This window comes from Rhinatrema bivittatum, chromosome 1 (assembly GCF_901001135.1).
Source record: "Rhinatrema bivittatum chromosome 1, aRhiBiv1.1, whole genome shotgun sequence".
Taxonomy (NCBI): Eukaryota; Metazoa; Chordata; class Amphibia; order Gymnophiona; family Rhinatrematidae; genus Rhinatrema; species Rhinatrema bivittatum.
Window position 1 is genome coordinate 417,122,535 of NC_042615.1, and position 19,783 is coordinate 417,142,317.

A 19,783-nucleotide genomic window follows, 5' to 3' on the forward strand; every position below is an offset into this window, starting at 1 on the left:
AACTAGGGGGAGTGCAGGCTATTAAACTAGGGAGGTATGGAGGACCTAGCTCTACATTGGGCAAACTATTGGACAAACTGGTGAAACTAATCAAGGCATGGATGAGTGTCAGTTATAAAATTCCCTCACTTACACGACTCAGACCTGGATGTGCACAGCTGTGCATGCCCAGTTACAAAATAGGGCGCACACATATGCATACTTGTTATAAAATATCTGCGTTCCTGGGCACACGCTGACGCACATATGTCAATGTGCACCCGTGCGCCACGTTGAAAGTTACCATCATATTGGGGAGGGGGGGTTGTAATTGGGCTGCGGGCCCACAAAGGTCTTTTTTTTAAAGTTACTGTGCTACTTAACCAGATATTTTTGAAGATATCTGGTTAAGTAGAAAGTTATCCAACCACACAAGTGGATACAAGTGGACTAAAGCTATCTGACTAACTTAGGCCTGGAGTTATCAAAATGCCCTAACTATCACATGCAATAGGAAAAGTGGCGTGTTTTATGGTAATAGGCAGTTTATCACAAAGTGCGCTATCTTAGCCCTTCGCATAGGTATTAGCACAAATTGTGATAACTTTTTCGCATTTTGCGATAAGTGCCAGAATTGTTGTGTTTCCTACCTACCCAGGTAGAGAGTCCATCAGTAAGGTTGAGAGAACATTGCACAAATCTCATCTTTGGGTGAGTTTCCTCACTCCGAAGGTCATCAAATCTTCACAAGAGAGCACTGTTCTGTTCGTAAGTCGCACTCTGAATGTCAAAGTGGCCCCTAACCCCTACACTAATACCTAAACCTCACCTGGAGTAGCTAGGTTGGCCTCATATAGAGGTATAAATACCTACCTAGTATGAGAGCCTTATAGTTAGTCTCTCTTTCCCTCTCCCTCCCTCCCCCCTGTGAGCCTAGGATGGGTTCTCTCTCCCCTAGCAGCTTAAAATATCAAAATGCTATTTGCAAAAACATTGCAAAGTGCGATAAAGCTGGCATTGCAAAGCCAGCCCACTTGGCCAGAAATCCTGCCCCAAACCCCTCCCCTTTTCCTAATTTGTTTCACACCATGCATTATGGCGTTTTCGCATGTGATAAAGGCGTTTTCGCATGCATTAAAGGTGCTTTTTGCATGCGAAAACGCCATATAGCACTTTGATAAATGACCCCCTTAGTTGGATATAGTTCGAAATCAGCAAGTTAACCGAATAACTTAACTCCTCCCTGAAACACCTTCAGAATGCCTCTTTTTATCTAGATAAATTATAGCTGGACAATGACTTATCCAACTATAATTTAGCCAAATAAGGTTGAAAAGGCAAAACTGCAATTTAGACAGTTAACTTGTGAGTTATCAACCTAAAAGGCTGATAACTAAGTATTCAGCTGAAAATTCACATAAATTTAGGAGCTTAAAACTATTCATTTGCCTATATTTAGTCTCATAATTTAAGTGCCTAGTTCTGAAAATCTGTGCAAGGTTCTTAACTTTGATTTCCTGCCATAACTCCACCCCTATGGCTACTAGGAGTCGATATTCAGTGCCATTTAACCAGATAAGTAGGGACTTATCTGGCTAAGTGGCAATGTCTGAATATCTGGCCCTATTCAGCTGCTGCCACTTAGCTGGATAACTACTTTTCCGGCTACGTAATTTTAAAACACATGTGAGTATGCATGCATCTCCTGGTACACACACAAACATTTTTTTGCAAAAAGGGGCAGGGATTGGGAGTGGTCTGGTCATTTGCACGTAAATGTGCACGACTATATAAAATTGTGTGCACATGTGTGTGCTCACAGCCTATTGTATATCATCTGCACATATACGAGTGTCCATTAGTGTGAGTCAGCATACACGTGAACATGTGCGCCTGCACGGCTGTTTAAAAGTTACCGTCCCTGTGAAACAGGTAGTAAGTCAGCTGGATAAGTTAGACCTACTGTTGAACAAGTTAGCCAGTTATACTTATCTGGCTAACTTTAAAGTTATCCGGGTATATTCCATGACACAGCCATGCCACTGAATATCCCAGCTAAGTTAGCCAGATAAGTTTTCCTGGCCAGCTTTTCAATATCAACCCTTCACTTTTTTAGGAGACTAAATTTAGGATCCTAACAAAACTAGGATGCTAAATTTAGGGACTCGGCCCTAGTACATTTTCAAAAGGGCTAATTTGGAGGCCTAACTCCAAAAGTCAGGAGTCTAAACTCTTTGAAAATTGGCCCTTAAATGCTTAAGTGGATCAAAAATGTGTGTTTTCCAAACTAAATCTGATTGTTAAAGCTACATGTGCATATTACTCAATATTTTGAACCTAATTCTAATGTATTTGCAATATCAATGGGACAGATCATCACCTTTGAAATTCTTTTTGCTCCACTTTGAAAAACAGAAATAACAGATTGTTAATTTACACATTATATATCTAGGTATATATAAGATGTGCTGTTGCAGATTTTTTAAATAAGAAATCAAACTTTTAGACTGCTATTTAAAATTATGAGTTCAAATAAACCTAAATTAATAATCAACTGTAAAATGTCACATACCACTGTTTTTCATTTGCTCATGAGCTCTTCCAGCATACAGCCTGATCATTTGGCCTTCATGTCAACAAACATCAGTGCCTAGCTACCATCCCAGCTTCAAATACACCCACAACAACTGTTAACCTGGTTCAAAGTTGGTTAAAGCTTACTGAATTATTTGAATTGATGCAGCAGTTTCAAAATTTATTTTTGAATGCATTTCATTGAATAATGTGTACCATTTTGTTGTTTATGCTAAGCCACTCTCATAGTAACACAATGAAGCAAAGTATTTACATGCATGATGTGAAGTTGAATAGGCTGGTCTTCCATTACTGGCAATCCATGGTGAGTTACACAGTCTGTCTCAATATACATTAAGGATATCCCATCTTGGACTGCTAAAATTTAGAAGGGTATTGTCATTATTTCGGTGCAACTCAAAAACTCAGATGCAACTTGTCCAGTAGTTGGAAGATTAGAGACAGGAGACACAGCCATTTTATCTTTTTTTTAAAACAATATGGAATGTAAGCAGAATTCTTGAATTTTTTTGTCTGTTTGTTTTGTTGTCAGATTTAGAATCAGTAGAACTTCAATAATACAAAAAATTCAGTTCACCCAGTTTGGGGAAAAATGTGTCCTTTTGTCTTCAAGCTTCCCATTGTACAACATGTCTTCATTTTGTATTTTCATTATGGTTTGTTAGAGCTGGTCCGGGTGATTTAAATGCCATTGTCCCATATGATATGTGTAGTAAGTGCTTGAGTTCTCAGTTCCTTGGGTCAATGGCGGTCATAGGCTGTTGCAGCTGCAGGTGGTGCTGCTCCCCGAGCTGCACTGTAATAGTAAGGAGAACCTGAAAGCCAGAAGAAGTCTGTGAGAATTCAATAGCTCAAAATGTAACATGCAAGCCTTTCATGATTTAAATTTGTACCAAACCAAAAAATTTCTAAGACAGCTATCCCTCTGTAAAATAAAATCATGGCTATGACAAATGGCCTTCTTCCCCAAGGCCCAGAAGATCTTCTATTTGTTAACAGTCACATTTTACTATAAAATACCCTGGTTTCCTCAGTCTTTATTTTTTTTTTTTAAAGGGACCACTGTAAATTAATATTATTATTTATTAAAATTTAATATCCCGCCTGCAAAACAAATTAACCAAGCGGCTGTGCAATAAAAAGTTACATACATAAATATCAATAGAAACAAAACAATAATAAATAAAACAATAAATTAAAACACTAAGGGGGTCATTTTCTAAAGGGATCGCACGCGAAAATGGGCATGGCAGACTCCGTGATGACTTCGCTGATTGTGAAAAGGTAGGACACCTTATCGCTGCCAGTAGCACGCCCAGTAGCACCACCTTTCACGGTGGCGCTACTGGGTGCTAAAGCTGGCAGTGATTGCACCGTGGAAGTGCGATCACTGCCGGCTTTCGCAGGCCCGCCCCCCGTTACCCCCGGATTCTCTAAGGACTGTGACCTTAGAAAATCCAGGCCTAAGACATAAGACAACATATATCAACAGTTACTGGCAGCTTTGCCACAGAACAAAAGAAATGTCATGGTACAACATACTACAGATGTGAATCGTGTGCCCAATCATCTTAACGATCGGGTTCGGCTAGAGGGGGGAAAAAATCTGATCGTGGGTGATGTGGGTGATGTGAATCGGAATTGGTTCCGATTCACATCGTTATTTTTTTTGTAGTGAGGCCCGACCCTTTAAAATTAACCCCTTACCTTCCCCCACCCTCCCGAACCCCCCCAAAACTTTTTATGATTACCTGGTGGTCCAGTGGGGGCGCGGGGACCGATCTACCGCTCTCGGGCCATCGGCGCTATTTTGGCTGCCACTCAAAAATGGCGCCGATGGCCCGATAAAAAAAAAACCCAGCCGCCCTTTAAAAACGACCCCTTAGCTTCCCCCACCCTCCCAAGCCCCCCAAAACATACCTGGTGGTCTAGTGGTGGTCCCGGGAGCGATCTCCCGTTCTCAGGCCGTCGGCTGCCACTCATAAAGATGGCGCCGATGGCCCTTTGCCCTTACCATATGACAGGGTATCCGTGCCATTGGCCGGCTCCTGTCACATGGTAGGAGCACTGGATGGCCGGCGCCATCTTTAAAGATGGAGGCGGCCATCTTTACGACAGCGGGGCCATCTTTAAATACGGCGGCGGCCATCTTTAAAGATGGCGCCGGCCAGCCAGTGCTCCTACCATGTGACAGGGGCCGGCCAATGGCAGTGTAAAGCGACGAAGCGACTTACTTTTCTTGCAGCCCCCCTCCGGAGACGGACATCGGCGAGGGCGACCGCGGCTCCCCTGCCTCCAGCTGCCCGTGAAGATGGATGCCTGTAAGGGTGAAAGCGGCCTCTGTTCGTGCAATTGGGCCGCTCAAAGCGTGACGTCATGATGTTTGGCGTCACGGCATGTGACGTCACGTCTTGAGCGGCCCAATTGCACGCACAGGGGCCGCTTTCGCCCGTGCAGGCATCCATCTTCGCTGGGAGGCAGGGGAGCCGCGATCCGTCTCCGTCGATGTCCGTCTCCGGAGGGGGGGCTGCAAAAAAAGTAAGTCGCTTCGTCGCTTTACACTGCCAGTCCTCTCTCCCCTCCTCCCGGAGCAAGGCTGCTTTTTGCGCCTTGCTTCGGGAGGAGGGAGAGAGGACTGGCAATCCCGAGCGTAGGATTGCCCGTCCTCTCTCCCCTCTCTCTTGCTACTTTTTTTTTTTTTCGGTTTTTTCCGCTTTCGTTGCTTGCTTCGGGAAGAGGGGAGAGAGGGCTGACAATCCCGAGCGTCGGAGAACCGTCCACTTCCTGGTACCTGTCATTTCAAATGTCATTTGAAATGACATTTGAAATGACAGATACCAGCGTGTCCGTGAAGTGTTAGGCCCGCGCACCCAGGTTACTGTATAGGCACTGTATAGCGCTCTATACAGTAAAACGGGTTGCGCGGGCCTAACGCTGACGCAGCTTGCATTTGCAAGCTATTTACATACAGGATCGAGCGGTAGGTGAGCTGGACTGTGCGTGCGGCAACCGCGGGTGCGCCGGGCACTAACGCAGCTCTTCCTACCACTCGTTACTGGATTGACCTGTCAGTGTTCTAGCAGCCTGCAAGTAGACAAAGGTGCATAATCCTTAGTCTGGATAGTGGGCAAGTGCAATGGCTCCAGTTAGCATGAAAACCTGGCTGCTATAATCAGCTGCAGAAATGTGCTACTTCTCCTATGCACCCAAAATGTATGGAGCTAGATATAGCAGATTAGTTGTAGGCCTAACCTGCCAGCGTGTACATATGGCAGAGTAAGCCTCAGATGATGTGGCCTTGTGTAGGCTCTATGTCAAGTTACCAGGATAGGTTCTACAGATAAGTGGGTAAGTAGGCGACTGTGTAGAAAAAGAGAATTCTCTAATAGGGGAGCTGGCAGGTCTCCTGCCCCCCCCTCCCCCGCCCTCAGGTATCATCAACATGCTGCGCGGTAAGGGATGGAACCACAAGCCCTACATCACCCCCAGACACAGATATAACTTAAGACGTGGCTGTTCCACCAAGCCTTCGATGATCCTCCAGACAACCCTTAGTCTTCTTTATCCACACTTGGACGTAGAAGATTAAAGTCTTACAACCATTCAAATGAAGAACTCTGGCACTTACTGATTAAAGCATCTTTTGCTTTAATCCAAATTCCTTTTGGACTATGCTTCTTTAATTATTTTTTGGCCTTTAACTTCCTTCCAGCTCTTAAGCTTCCCAAGTTTTTTACTCCTTGTTAAATGTAACTTTATCTTATTCTCTTCTCTTGTTAATTACTTTTATTTATTGCTTCTGTTATACCCTTGTTTTATGTAAACCGATCCGATATGGTTTATTTACTATGAAGGTCGGTATAAAAAGTGCTAATTAATTAAATAAATAAATAAATAAATAAATAAATAAATATAGAGAGAGACTAACACAACATGTCACTCACTCAGATGCACACAGACCCAAATATCTGTTTGGCCATTGTTTGGTACAGACTATCCTCCAGCACTTAGTTCAGCTACACATGCTCAATGTGGACATTCCTGGCCTTTTTATCACCAACCATCATTGATGTCTGTGCCAAATGTGTCCCTACCTACTAATGAGGAAGTCAGAGTCATTACTTCTCACAGAAAATTATCTACACCTGGCAACATGACAGACATCTGTCAGAAGCATATATGATAACAAAATTGTCAGAGTTACAGACATGGGCCCTTCAAATGCTGAGGTGGCCCTAAATGCTTGTCTTTCTAAATAACAACACTGAAAATGCAGAAGCTATCATGGCAAACACCTGATATCTCTGAAAGCAGTTAGCCTATACATTTTGTACAGCAGCAGGCTATAGATAGAGGCTGGTCATTGGCTCCTGAGGTCATCAGTTGACAGCACCTTCTCTAGCCTAGCCTAGACGGATATATACTTATCCATTGTGCGGTATATAAAAACTTTTAAATAAATAAATAAATAAATAAATAAATAGCCTTAATTCTATACACAGAGCTGATGATTAAGAGTCTATCAGCACACATGCCTTGGTCATAGTATCCACAAACTCTAAAAGTCACAAACACACATGATATACATCTCATAGGACAGCAAGTCTTGAATGTTAGCCACAAGTCATGGCATCCATGTGGACAAGCAAGGGTCTCAAACCAGAAAACACCTGAAAGGTGGTGACTCACCTTGGAAGGTGACCATTCTACAAGCTTGTCTCTTCGGGAGTCCTTAGCCTATGTGCTTTAAGAGTAGCCATAGATAGGCTAAGGAGTGTAACTGATAATAGCAATCAGAACAACTAGTTATGTTGTCCTGCTTTATGTACCTTCATAACTAGCTCTCAGATGGACAGGCAAAGGGTCTTGCTGCCCCGTGACATCTCCATATTTGATAATGGCTACCTATGACGTGTCAGGCTAAAAAATAGCTTCTAACATAGCTTTGCCTTGGGTTCAATGAGGTGAACCTTTTGTTAGGAGATGTGGGTGCTTTAGAGTCATAACTACATATACATTTCAGAGGTGACTTTCAACTCAAGGGAAGGCAAGACCCAAGCCTATTTCCAATCCTGCCTTTAGACCAGCATCCTTGTCTAGCCTCCCCGAGAAGCTAATATAACCAACATGACATCCTAAGGACCAAGGCCCTCACCATCTGTACATAAGTGTTGACAGTTTGCTTAACTAAGTGTAACAGGGCCCAGCTGTGTATGTTCACGTGCAACCCCAATGAAATATGCTATCTTGCAATAATCTGTTAGAAGTTTGGGTTTGCCACAATTTTTGACCTGTGCTTTCCTAAAGGCTGTAAGTGAAGGCCTGCTAGGTGAGCACATCTTCAGATTTACAAGGATGTCAGTTAGGAAATCTGCCTTTAACATGTTGAGTCTGTGATAGATGCTTTTAACTGTCAAGTTGTAGCTTCAGGCTGCTCCTTTAAACAGCTGAGGAACTTGTGATTTCTATGATTTCTAGAGCATTTGAGCTCCATGTCCTAGGCCCTCTTGGAGTTCCATCATATTTATGCCACTATCTCGCCCACATGTGAAGGATAGGACAGGGTCCAAAGCATAGCCCCGGCAAGCCAGAAGGCGCAAGCTAGGGCAAGATATGTACACTGTGTAGGCAGTCCTACATGAGCCCTATTGCAAGACATGGCTCGTTTAGACTGACATTCACTCAGAATACATTAGGCCAGCCACATGTCTTTGGTGTAATCTTTATTTTGTGTCTACTTTATATTCTACAGTTTGTTGCTCCAAAGTCAAGATGTAGCCTAACTAGACCTAACTGGTTTCTGTTACACACTGACCCAGAGAGAGGACCTGTGAGTAAAAGAAAGATAGAGAGGATACCAGCTAGAAAGACTCTGTTGGGCTGTCTTCCCTGGAAGACAGAAGGAGTAGTTGAGGACTAACGGGCAAAGTAGCATTGTATGACAGTTTACCAAAGCTGGCTGCCAGTCTGTGTGGTATCTCCATCTTCTGTGGAGGGGACATGGGGGATCCTTAGGTAGATCTGGAACTCTGTCTATTGAGATACCATGGCATAGAGTGAGATTATGGAATACAGAGCAGAGCAGCACTACCTTGGCAACTCTGGGTGGGAGCGTACATTAATGCTCTCCCCATTTTTCCCCAAACAGCAAAATCTACTTTTGAGAACTCCGAAGGTGCGTTCTATGACACTGTGGGTAGAACATAAAGCCTCGTTGTACCACATCTCTGCCGATATGTTAGGAATAGCAACAGGTGTGAGAAGCTAGGTCCTGCAACCGTATCCTGAATCTCCTATGGCAAAGAGAGAATGGTGGCATCACTGTGAATTTGTAATATCGCTGCCAACCCACAGATACTATAAGACAGTAGAAGCTACACTCTAGCCTAGCATGAGCCTTTAAAAGCTCTTTCCAAACCCAAAGTTCATGCAGCCTTTTACTGTGACACTATATGAACACTCTAGCACTTGCTTAGGCTGTATCAGATCTTCCAGAATGGAAAGCTGTATATGGGGCTCCTAGCAAATGTGTCCATAACCAAGCTATCGCGACCCACTTCTAGCACACCTGTAACACATTTGTCTGACCTGACACAGCTTCTATAGAACCCGTGTGTTGGCCAAGACAAACTGTGGCTGACATTCTGGCTGACTGATCACTAACGGCACACCTGACCTGGGAGTCCTTGCACTGTGCACACAAAATGGTTTGGGTTAACACCTGACCTGGGAGTCCTTGCACTGTGCACACAAAATGGTTTGGGTTAACAAGTGACATTTCACCAGCTCCAAATGGGAGGATTTGAAAAGCCACTTGCTTAAAGTCAACCAGTAAAAAGTGTTTAGTGTCTGGTCATACATAGAGCTTGGTGGCAAGTGCCTTATTTGGGCAGGCCAAATTAGCAGGCCTCTCCAGCATGGACAAAGACAGAGCCTGACTCGAAGGTAGACTTAACTGTACAAGCCACTTGTCATGTAACTGATGCTGTCACATCCTCGACAGCCCCTCCTGTCAGTGCCATTTTCTGTAAACACATAGCCAGAGAGGGACTAGAGAAAGAAGCATCGCTCTTACCTATGAGCCAACCATCACCGTACAGGACGTCCTCAAAATTTTCAAAAAGGGCCAATTGCCAAAGTATGAATGAATCATGCACGGCTCCCGGGTACCTAACGATCACATTAAGGATGTGCATTCGAGCGTCACAGACCACTTGCACGTTGATGGAGTGGAAAAGCTTTCTGTTGCAAAAGATCTACTCTCAGTGATGGGGTCAGATGATGGCTATGTGAGTTCAGTCAATAGCTCTCAGTACATTTGGAAAGTTGGCAATGGCATAAATCCCTTTCTTCAGATCCATCAAGTCCTGCCTTTCACGAGGGAATGTTATATAGTGATTAATGCAGTCAAATACAGCTGTTATGGCATGGTCCAGACAGTAGGAAAAAGAGATTTGGGACATTCCCCCAACAATTCTCGACTGTCATTTGGAAGGAACCAGATGCCATGAAATGCAAGGTATATAACAGTTTGGTGAGGCCTGGTATAGTATGGGACCTTTCCGTGATTGGATCCAGATCCCATTTGAGTTCTTCATATAATTCCATGATAGGTGCTAAACGTAACCACAAGTTGGACTCTGAATCTTGGGTAATTACAAACATGTAACATTTTATGGGGGAAAATTTTCATACTATCTGCATAGCTGCAAAGTGAGCATGTACTTTTTACCTGAAATCCAAAACTACTGAGTACATTTTCAAAGGGCTTTCATGCAGAAAAACAGCATATGAATTCATATGTGTGACATTCGCATATATCTCAGATTTTCAAAATATGTCTTGTTCACGTGTATTCCGATGTTTGCAAGTAAAAGTACATCTGGACAAAGTGTGCTCGTCTGTAAAGTTTTTTGTTGACTTTGTCCTTCTGTCTCATTAGTAAAAATTTGTCCTTCTGTCACATTAGTAAAAATTTGTAACCTTTCATTAAAATAATCCATTGTACCTGAAGACTGGAGGATAGCTAATGTAACCCAATATTTCAAAAAGGCTCCAGGGGCGATCCGGGAAACTACAGACCGGTTAGCCTGACTTCAGTGCCAGGAAAAATAGTGGAAAGTGTTCTAAGCATCGAAATCACAGAACATATAGAAAGACATGGTTTAATGGAACAAAGTCAGCATGGTGTTACCCAAGGCAAGTCTTGCCTCACAAATCTGCTTCCCTTTTTTGAAGGAGTTAATAAACATGTAGATAAAGGTGAACCGGTAGATGTGGTGTACTTGGATTTTCAGAAGGCATTTGATAAAGTTCCTCATGAGAGGCTTCTAGGAAAAGTAAAATGTCATGGTATAGGTGGATTACAAACTGGTTAAAAGACAGGAAACAGAGAGTAGGATTAAATGAACAATTTTCTCAGTGGAAGGGAATGGGCAGTGGAGTGCCTCAGGGATCTGTATTGGGACCCTTACTTTTCAATATATTTATAAATGATCTGGAAAGTAATACGACGAGTGAGGTCATCAGATTTCCAGATGATACAAAATTGTTCAGAGTAATTAAATCACAAGCACATTGTGATAAATTGCAGGAAGACCTTGTGAGGCTGGAAAATTGGGCATCCAAATGGCAGATAAAATTTAATGTGGATAAGTGCAAGGTGATGCATATAGGGAAAAATAACCCATGCTATAATTACACAATGTTGGGTTCCATATTAGGTGCTACCACCCAAGAAAGAGATCTAGGCTTCATAGTGGATAACACATTGAAATCGTTGGTTCAGTGTGCTGCGGCAGTCAAAAAAGCAAACAGAATGTTGGGAATTATTAGGAAGGGAATGGTGAATAAAACGGAAAATGTCATAATGCCTCTGTATCGCTCCATGGTGCGACCGCACCTTGAATACTGTGTACAATTCTGGTCACCACATCTCAAAAAAGATATAGTTGCGATGGAGAAGGTACAGAGAAGGATGACCAAAATGATAAAGGGAATGGAACAGCTCCCCTATGAGTAAAGACTAAAGAGGTTAGGACTTTTTAGCTTGGAGAAGAGACGGCTGAGGGGGGATATGATAGAGGTGTTTAAAATAATGAGAGGTCTAGAACGGGTAGATGTGAATCGGTTATTTAGTCTTTCAGATAATAGAAAGACTAGGGGGCACTCCATGAAGTTAGCATGTGGCACATTTAAAACTAATCGGAGAAAGTTCTTCTTCACTCAACACACAATTAAACTCTGGAATTTGTTGCCAGAGGACGTGATTAGTTCAGTTAGTATAGCTGTGCTTAAAAAAGGATTAGATAAGTTCTTGGAGAAGTCCATTACCTGCTATTAATTAAGTTGAGTTAGAAAATAGCCACTGCTATTACTAGCAACAGTAACATGAAATAGACTTAGGTTTTGGGTACTTGCCAGGTTCTTATGGTCTAGATTATCCACTGTTGGAAACAGGATGCTGGGCTTGATGGACCCTTGGTCTGACCCAGTATGGCATGTTCTTATGTTCTTATGTTCTTAATATTTTCTTCTATGGTTTGGGGGAACCTTTCAGTGAATGGCACTGCATTTCTGAGAGAGACTCTGTGTGTGTGTGTGTGTGTTTGGTGATGGGCACAGTGGAGGTTAGGGGTGAGTGTGACTGGGATAGACTGAGACATACTGGGGGGTGAGTATGGCTGGGGCAGATTGGGGCATACTGGGTTCCATTGTCAGGACCCCAGAGGCACACAGAGCTCTGGAGTCTTAATGTGTGGATGGTGGAGGGAAGAGAACTTAGGTTTTATAAGGAGCTGTGCAAAATTTTAGGGAAGGGAGAGCCTATTCTGAAAAAACGGGCTCCACCTTAACCAGAATGGAACTAGGCTGCTGTCACTTAGCTTCAAAAAGAGCAGCTTTTATAGAACTCGGGGGAAAACCGACATTTGCCCAGCAGTGCATGATTTTGAGTGAGGTATCTTCAAAGGATACTAAAATAATAGAGGAGTTAGGGCATCCAGATAAAGAGGTTCCAATAAAAAAAACAGTAGCCTATGTGCCTTGTAAGTAAAGAACCACCAGTGTTAAAAGATTGTAAAATACCCCTGTCAAGTGATAAGCAGATTGTTAATGCCAACAAATAACATTTTAAAATGTCTGTATGCTAATGCAAAACATCTAAAAAGTAGGATGGGAGAATTAGAACATATAGCACTGAATGATAAGATAGACATGCTTGGCATCTCAGAGACCTAGTGATAGGAAAATAACCAAAGGGACAATGCTATACCTGGGTAAAAATAATATTGCAATGATAGGATGGATCAACCTGGTGAGAAGATGGGATGGTGCTTTTTGTTAGGGATGGCATAGTGTCCAACAGAATAAAAATCCTGTAGAGCAAGTATATAGTGGTGGGGGTAAAATACCATTCACTTGGCCAAAATGAACAAACAGATGATGAAATATTAACAGAAATTAGGGAAGCTAATAAATGTGGCAGCACAGTAATAATTGGGGAGATTTCAATTACCCCAATATTGACTGGGCAAAAGTAATTCAGGTCATGCTAGAAAAGTAAACTTTCTAGATGGAATAAATGACTGCTACATGGAGCAGTTGGTCTGGTAACCAATGAGAGGAGAGCCATTGTAGACCTCATTTTTAATAGAACCCAGAATTTGGTGCAAAAGATAACAATGGTGGGTCTGTTTGGCAACAGTGATCATAATGTGAGCAACTTTGACTTAGTGACTGGGAGGACATTAAGTAAAATTATAGCTCTAGCATTACATTTTCAAAATAGAGTGATAAAATGAGGAAAATAGAAAAAACTGAAAGGTATAGCTACGAAGGTTAAGAGTTTCATTAAGCATGGTCATTGTTAAAAAATCATCAGGATATTCAACATATAAGTCATATTTATAATTTCTTAAACGCTCTACGTTATCTTTGCTAAACGGGATAAACAGATCTCATAATAGGGTTTACTAGGGATGTGCAGAAGGAAAAAATGTGTTTCGATTCGGTTTTCATTTCGCAGGGACCCAAATTCGTTGCATTAGTTTCATCGGGGGAAAACCAATTTGTTGATTAGTTTTATTCGTTGTCCGTTTTCCCATTAAAGTCAATGGGGGAAGTATTTGCAGCCTATTTTTGGCTGCAGAATTGGTGTTTTCTTATCAATTCTAATGAAACTTCTGGGGAGCAATCATCAGAATGAGAAAGAGCTCCAAGGTACTTAGACTTTGGCAAAGTGGCACCAAAGTGGCATGAATAGCCTAAGGCACTGTAAAAGGGCAAAGGGGTACCAGAAGTGGCAAGAGTGCTTTAACAGAGGTGCAAAGCAGCAGCGAGAGTGTAAAAAACACACCACAGTTTCAAAAGAGAGCACCAACAACAGTTGCATGAACCCTCGAAGGCAGCACGACAGGCAAAGTGGCAAGACAAGTGGCATAGATATCCTACAGCACAATGAAGGGGGAGCATAGCAAGCAGAAAGACTGTAAGAAAAACCATGAGGCACCGATAAAGGAACAAAGCAGCAGAAAGACTAGCACCAACACACTGAGGAACGATGATAGTGGCAAGAACACCACAAGGAGTAGATTGAGTCATCTGGTGTGTGGCATCAAGGCAGAGTGGCAGAAAGTTGATAGGGGCAAGACAGGCTGGCAGACCGGAGGTAGTCTGGTCCCTGTGGTTTTGATAGGGGCAAGACAGGTTGGCAGAGCTGAGGTAGTCGGGTCCCTGTGGTTTTGATAGGGGCAAGACAGGCTGGCCCCGGGGAGAGTTCCCTTTCCTTTGCGCAGGAAAGGGCTCCCTAGAATGGCTTTGCCCCTAGAGTGGGGTGTTTCCATTGGCGTCTAGTGAGCTCTCGCTGGTATTTTAAAATCTGGTGGATGTAGCAGAAATACAAACGAGAATATTCAAGGCAGAGGTGGAGGAGGTTTCCATGTGAACAGCGGTTCAACATGGGTCAGCAGGTGTTAAGAGATAGGCTGGCTACACCAGGGGAGAGTTTCCTTTCCTTTGCGCAGGAAAGGGCTCCCTGAAATGGGTTGGCTCCTAGAGTGGAGCATGAGCCTTCAAGCGTGGTGAGTCGATGTGGAGGAGGTTTCCATATGAACCGCAGTTCAACATGGGTCAGAGGATGCTAAGAGATAGGCTGGCTATACCCAGGGAGAGTTTCTTCTCCTTTGCACAAGAAAGGGCTCCCTAGAATGGCTTTGCCCCTAGAGTGGGGTGTTTCCATTGGCGTCTAGTGAGCTCTCGCTGGTATTTTAAAATCTGGTGGATGTAGCAGAAATACAAACGAGAATATTCAAGGCAGAGGTGGAGGAGGTTTCCATGTGAACAGCGGTTCAACATGGGTCAGCAGGTGTTAAGAGATAGGCTGGCTACACCAGGGGAGAGTTTCCTTTCCTTTGCGCAGGAAAGGGCTCCCTGAAATGGGTTGGCTTCTAGAGTGGAGCATGAGCCTTCAAGCGTGGTGAGTCGATGCGGAGGAGGTTTCCATATGAACCGCAGTTCAACATGGGTCAGAGGATGCTAAGAGATAGGCTGGCTATACCCAGGGAGAGTTTCTTCTCCTTTGCACAAGAAAGGGCTCCCTAGAATGGGTTGGCCCCTAGAGTATGGTGGTTCCATTGGCATCTAGTGAATACCCAGAAGCTATTAACTGTACTTATGCACTTCAGCTGATGACAAAGAAACTTGAAGAGCTCTCAGAAATAAGAAAACCGCTACTCAAGTCCAAATCTACAATATCAACCTATGTTGACTTTGAGGTTTACACAGTGCCTCTGTAAACTATGGGAACACAGAGGATGAACTAGAGTACAACTACCACCAGTTTTCTATAGCACTAGAAACATTAATGTTGTCACTTAAGAAACATCTAGGGAAAATGGCCCATATTATGAAGGTCAAGAAAACTATTGCACATATGAAATAATCAAGCTCCAAGCTGAACGGACAGGCACAGCATTAGAAGTCAAGCCCTTGTAGAGATGTAAGGTCTGGACGAACAGGCACAGCATTAGAGGATAGAGGTCAAGCTCTTGTAGGGACGTAAGGCCTGGACGGACAGGCACAGCATTAGAGGTCAAGCCCTTGTAGGGACGTAAACCCTGGACCGTCAGGCACAGCATTAGAGGATAAAGTTCAAGCCCTTGAAGGGATGTAAGGCCTGGACAGACAGGCACAGCATTAGTGGTCAAGCCCTTGTAGGGACATAAATCCTGGACAGACAGGCACAGTGCTAGAAGTCAAGCCCTTGTAGGGACATAAGGCCTGGACGGACAGGCACAGCATTAGAGGTCAAACCCTTGTAGGGATGTAAAGCCTGGATGGACAGGCACAGCGTTAGAAGTCAAGCCCTTGTAGGGACGTAAAACCTGGAAGGACAGGTACAGCATTAGAGGATAGAGTTCAAGCCCTTGTAGGGATGTAAGGCCTGGACAGACAGGCACAGCATTAGAGGTCAAGCCCTTGTAGGGACATAAGGCCTGAATGCACATGCACAGTGTTAGAAGTCAAGCCCTTGTAGGGACGTAAGGCCTGGATGGACAGGCACAGCATTAGAGGTCAAGCCCTTGTAAATACCCAGAAGCTATTAACTGTACTTATGCACTTCAGCTGATGACAAAGGAAGAGCTCTCAGAAATAAGTAAACCGCTACTCAAGTCCAAGTCTACAATATCAACCTATGTTGTCTTTGTAGTTTACAGAGTGCCTCTGTAAACTATGGGAACACAGAGGATGAACTAGAGGGCAACTACCACCAGTTTTCTATACTACCATAAACATTAATGTTGGCAACTAAGAAAGATTTAGGGAAAATGGCCCATATTATGAAGGTCATGAAAACTATTGAGCATATGAAATATGCAAGCTGCAAACATCTGAAGTCAGCTTTTTATGTTCTTACATTCCAAATGTTGCAAAACAGGAAAAAGAATATTATGGAAAGAAGTGATGCACAAATACATGAAACTGAAATTAGAAATACTAGAACTAAACTGAGATAGGCACAGCGTTTGAAGTCAGGCCCTTGTAGGGATGTACAGCCTGGACAGTGGACAGACTGACACAGCGTTTCAGTCTGTCCACTGCGTTTCAGGTCAGGTACATGTGCTGATATTATTTGGAGCATAGGAGGCAGTTGGAGCTGCTGCAAGACTTTCAATTGCTTTTATTCATCTTGCCATTCACAAGGAAAATTTGGAAACCCAAGCAAAGGCATGTTTATTTTCAAAAACACTAGCATTTCCATCAACTCTTGTGCCAGCCTTGAGCAGTGAGGGCTCATGATATCCCCTGTCATTGAAAATACATGTTCACTGGGCACACTGGTTGGTGGACATGACAGATATCGCTGAGCCACTTTGGCTACGTGTGGCCAGACAGTGGACTTGTGTGCCCAATATGCCAGCAGATCTGTCTGCATGTCCTCTGTGGGCTCTGAGAGATACCGTGTCACTGACATTTGTGCTGGTGGTGCCTTTGCTTGGGTAGGCTGAGAGTCACTCATGCCAGCTGCTTTCTCTCTAGTCCATAGCAGAACAGATGATTCTTTATGGGCAACATGACTTTGGTGTACTGAAGTGGAGGAGGAGGAAGTACTAGCTGTCGCTGACTGAGTGCTGCTCCTGCTTGGGCTAGGACAAATCTCTGAAGTGCCGCTGTTTCCTCCTCTGCTTCACGCCTAATCTGTCTCTGCCTATGGCTCTCCTGTTCAAGGACTTTTACTAACAGCAGGTCCTTCACAAATGTGAGACAATTGGACTGTAGGGCGAGTTTCCCTTTCACACTTGGCTCACAGACTGTGGCGAGATTGTATGTGTGGTCTTTTGTTAAAGGTCTTAATCTTTCTTGCAACTGCTTCTGCAAAAAGTCCAGACAATGTAGCACCTCTGCTGTCATTCCCTCTTCCTGTTTAAAGCCCTCCAAATTTTCCTCCAGAAAATTAAGTATAGGGATGATGTCAGCCAAGGTGGCACTTCTGGAACTCAGCTTCTCTGTGGCATCCTTGAAGGGCTGCAGGATTTTTACCAGCTGACTCATGACTAACCAATCTTGATGCCCTAGGGGATTCTGCACACCTATGTCCATTGCCGCAGAAAGTTCATGAAGGGGTGTCTGCTGCTCCACTAACCTCTTCAGCATCATATATGTGGAATTCCACTGGGTGGAAATGTCTTGAATGAGACATTTGTGAGGCATCCCCAAATCAGTCTGCTTTTGTCGGAGAACCTGCCCCTGTGGAAGGGCGCTGCTATGTTCCTGCACTATGCAGGTATTCATTCTGTTGGTGATTGGACTCCAACCCCAGAGCTAACTTCACTACCAGGTGCAGAGTGTGTACAAAACATCAGATGTTCTGAAAGCGCCCGTCACATATTGCCTTTACCATGTTTGCACCATTGTCTGTGACAAAGAACCCTGCCTGAAGATTCCTGTCTCGCTGGAGTAGTTGCCAGCCTTCCAGCATCTTTCTGATGCATGCTAGAATATTGGCTGCGGTATGGGCCTCGTCCATCAGGTGGGTATGCAGTAAAGCCCACCACCACCCTGATACTTGTTCACTAATAGAGCTGCTGCCTGCCCCTGCCTCAGTCAGGTCCCACCAGTGTGCTGTCAGGGAGAGGTAAGAGTGTGCAGCATTCATGGCGGTCCAGATATCGCAGGTGAAATGCACACTCCTCTGTGCCTTAGCTAGCGGCGCTTGGATGCGACTGTGACACTGGTTGGACAGGCTGAGGATGACCTTTCTGCTAAATGTGGTTCTGGAGGGGACTTTGTAATTTGGAACTAAGACCTTCAGCAAATGCTTGAAACCCACATTCTCCACTATCTGCAAGGGCTGGTCATCAAGGGCAATCATTTCCCCGATGCCTCTGGTTACAACTTTTGAGGCTGCCTGCCTCCTACCCCAGGATAGCATTATCGAACACCACTCCATTTCCTCCATGGTGGGTTGTGGCTTCTGCCACATGGCAGGGGGATGCTGGCCTGCCACTTGACTGCTAGAAGGGGCTGAGGGCCTGGGGTGACTCTGCTCCTTTTCAACCACTTTACGCTATCTGGAAAAAGGGGTCCCCTGACTGGTACTGCCACCATCCCCAGATGGCAGTACTGTTTTTGGGTGTTGCCTCTTCATATGATGCATCATGCCAAAATTAGTTAGATGTCCCATTTGCTTGCCTCTGCTAATAGCCCTGGCACAGTAATTACACTGAGCAAAATACAGATCCTCCATCACTTTAAAGATTTCTTTTGTGATCCCTTCTCTATAGCCTTCGGTGTGGATGCTGGCACTGGAGCTGAAGTAGTGGGTGCAACCTGAGAAGCAATGCCAGGGGCATCAGTCACACTTTGTTCCTGTACTGACTGCTCTTCCTCCTCATCATCATCAGTTTCATCTCTCCCCTGCAGCACTGAAGTGAAGGCTAAGACAGGACTAACTACTCCTAAACCATCTTTAGCTATTACTTCTTCCATTTCTGTTGATGAGAATCCCACACAAGATGATTCTTCATCGGAATCAGAAACAAACAATGCCTGCGCTACATTTTCAATGCTAAGTCGAGTCTACTATCACACTACTGCTTTTGAGTGTCGCCATTTTGTCTTGCATGATTCAGCCTCCCCTTCCCTCACCTCCAAAGCTACAGGGTCAGAAACAGGTGGTGGCAATGCATCATCTTTAAATTTATTTTTTTCCCAGATAGAACTGCCTGTCCCTCCAGAGATTTTAGATTGGAACAGGTCCCTTTTTAACTTTAATGGAGGATTGGCATTGCCTTTTGAAGTGCCTCCTCTGCCAGTCCCAATCACTCGACCACGTCTATGTTTCCCTGACATTATGGATTTAATGTCACTGTCTACTAGGGATTTCAATTTCAATAATTATTTCCAAAAGAGGCCCACTGGGAATTTGGCTTCAGAGAGCACCCCTGTCCCAATATACGTGAGTCTGCAAAACCGCCCCCAGGCCCACGAGACAGTGCTTGGAAGTACACTAAAACTGGGACCGCTGTATGTGCACACACCAAGCTTGTAAGTACAAAAGAGGCCCACTGGGGATTTGGCTTCAGAGAGCACCGTTGTCCCAATATACGTGAGTCTGCAAAACCGCCCACAGGCCCACGAGGCAGTGCCTGGATGTACACTAAAACTGGGACCGCTGTATGTGCACACACCAAGCTTGTAAGTACAAAAG

At 44.0% G+C, this 19,783-nt stretch overlaps 1 protein-coding gene across 2 annotated transcripts in view; it reads right to left on the minus strand.

Annotated features, from left to right (window-relative positions):
• Positions 1-2,783: 2,783 nt before the first annotated feature.
• Positions 2,784-19,783, minus strand: part of PAX5 (paired box 5) — a 752,119-nt gene continuing 735,119 nt past the window's right edge. For both annotated transcript variants that reach the window (XM_029602903.1, XM_029602894.1), the window contains one exon: positions 2,784-3,389. In XM_029602903.1, the coding sequence (XP_029458763.1) occupies positions 3,316-3,389 (74 nt within the window). In that variant the 3' untranslated portion in view covers positions 2,784-3,315. The remainder of the gene's footprint in view (positions 3,390-19,783) is intronic.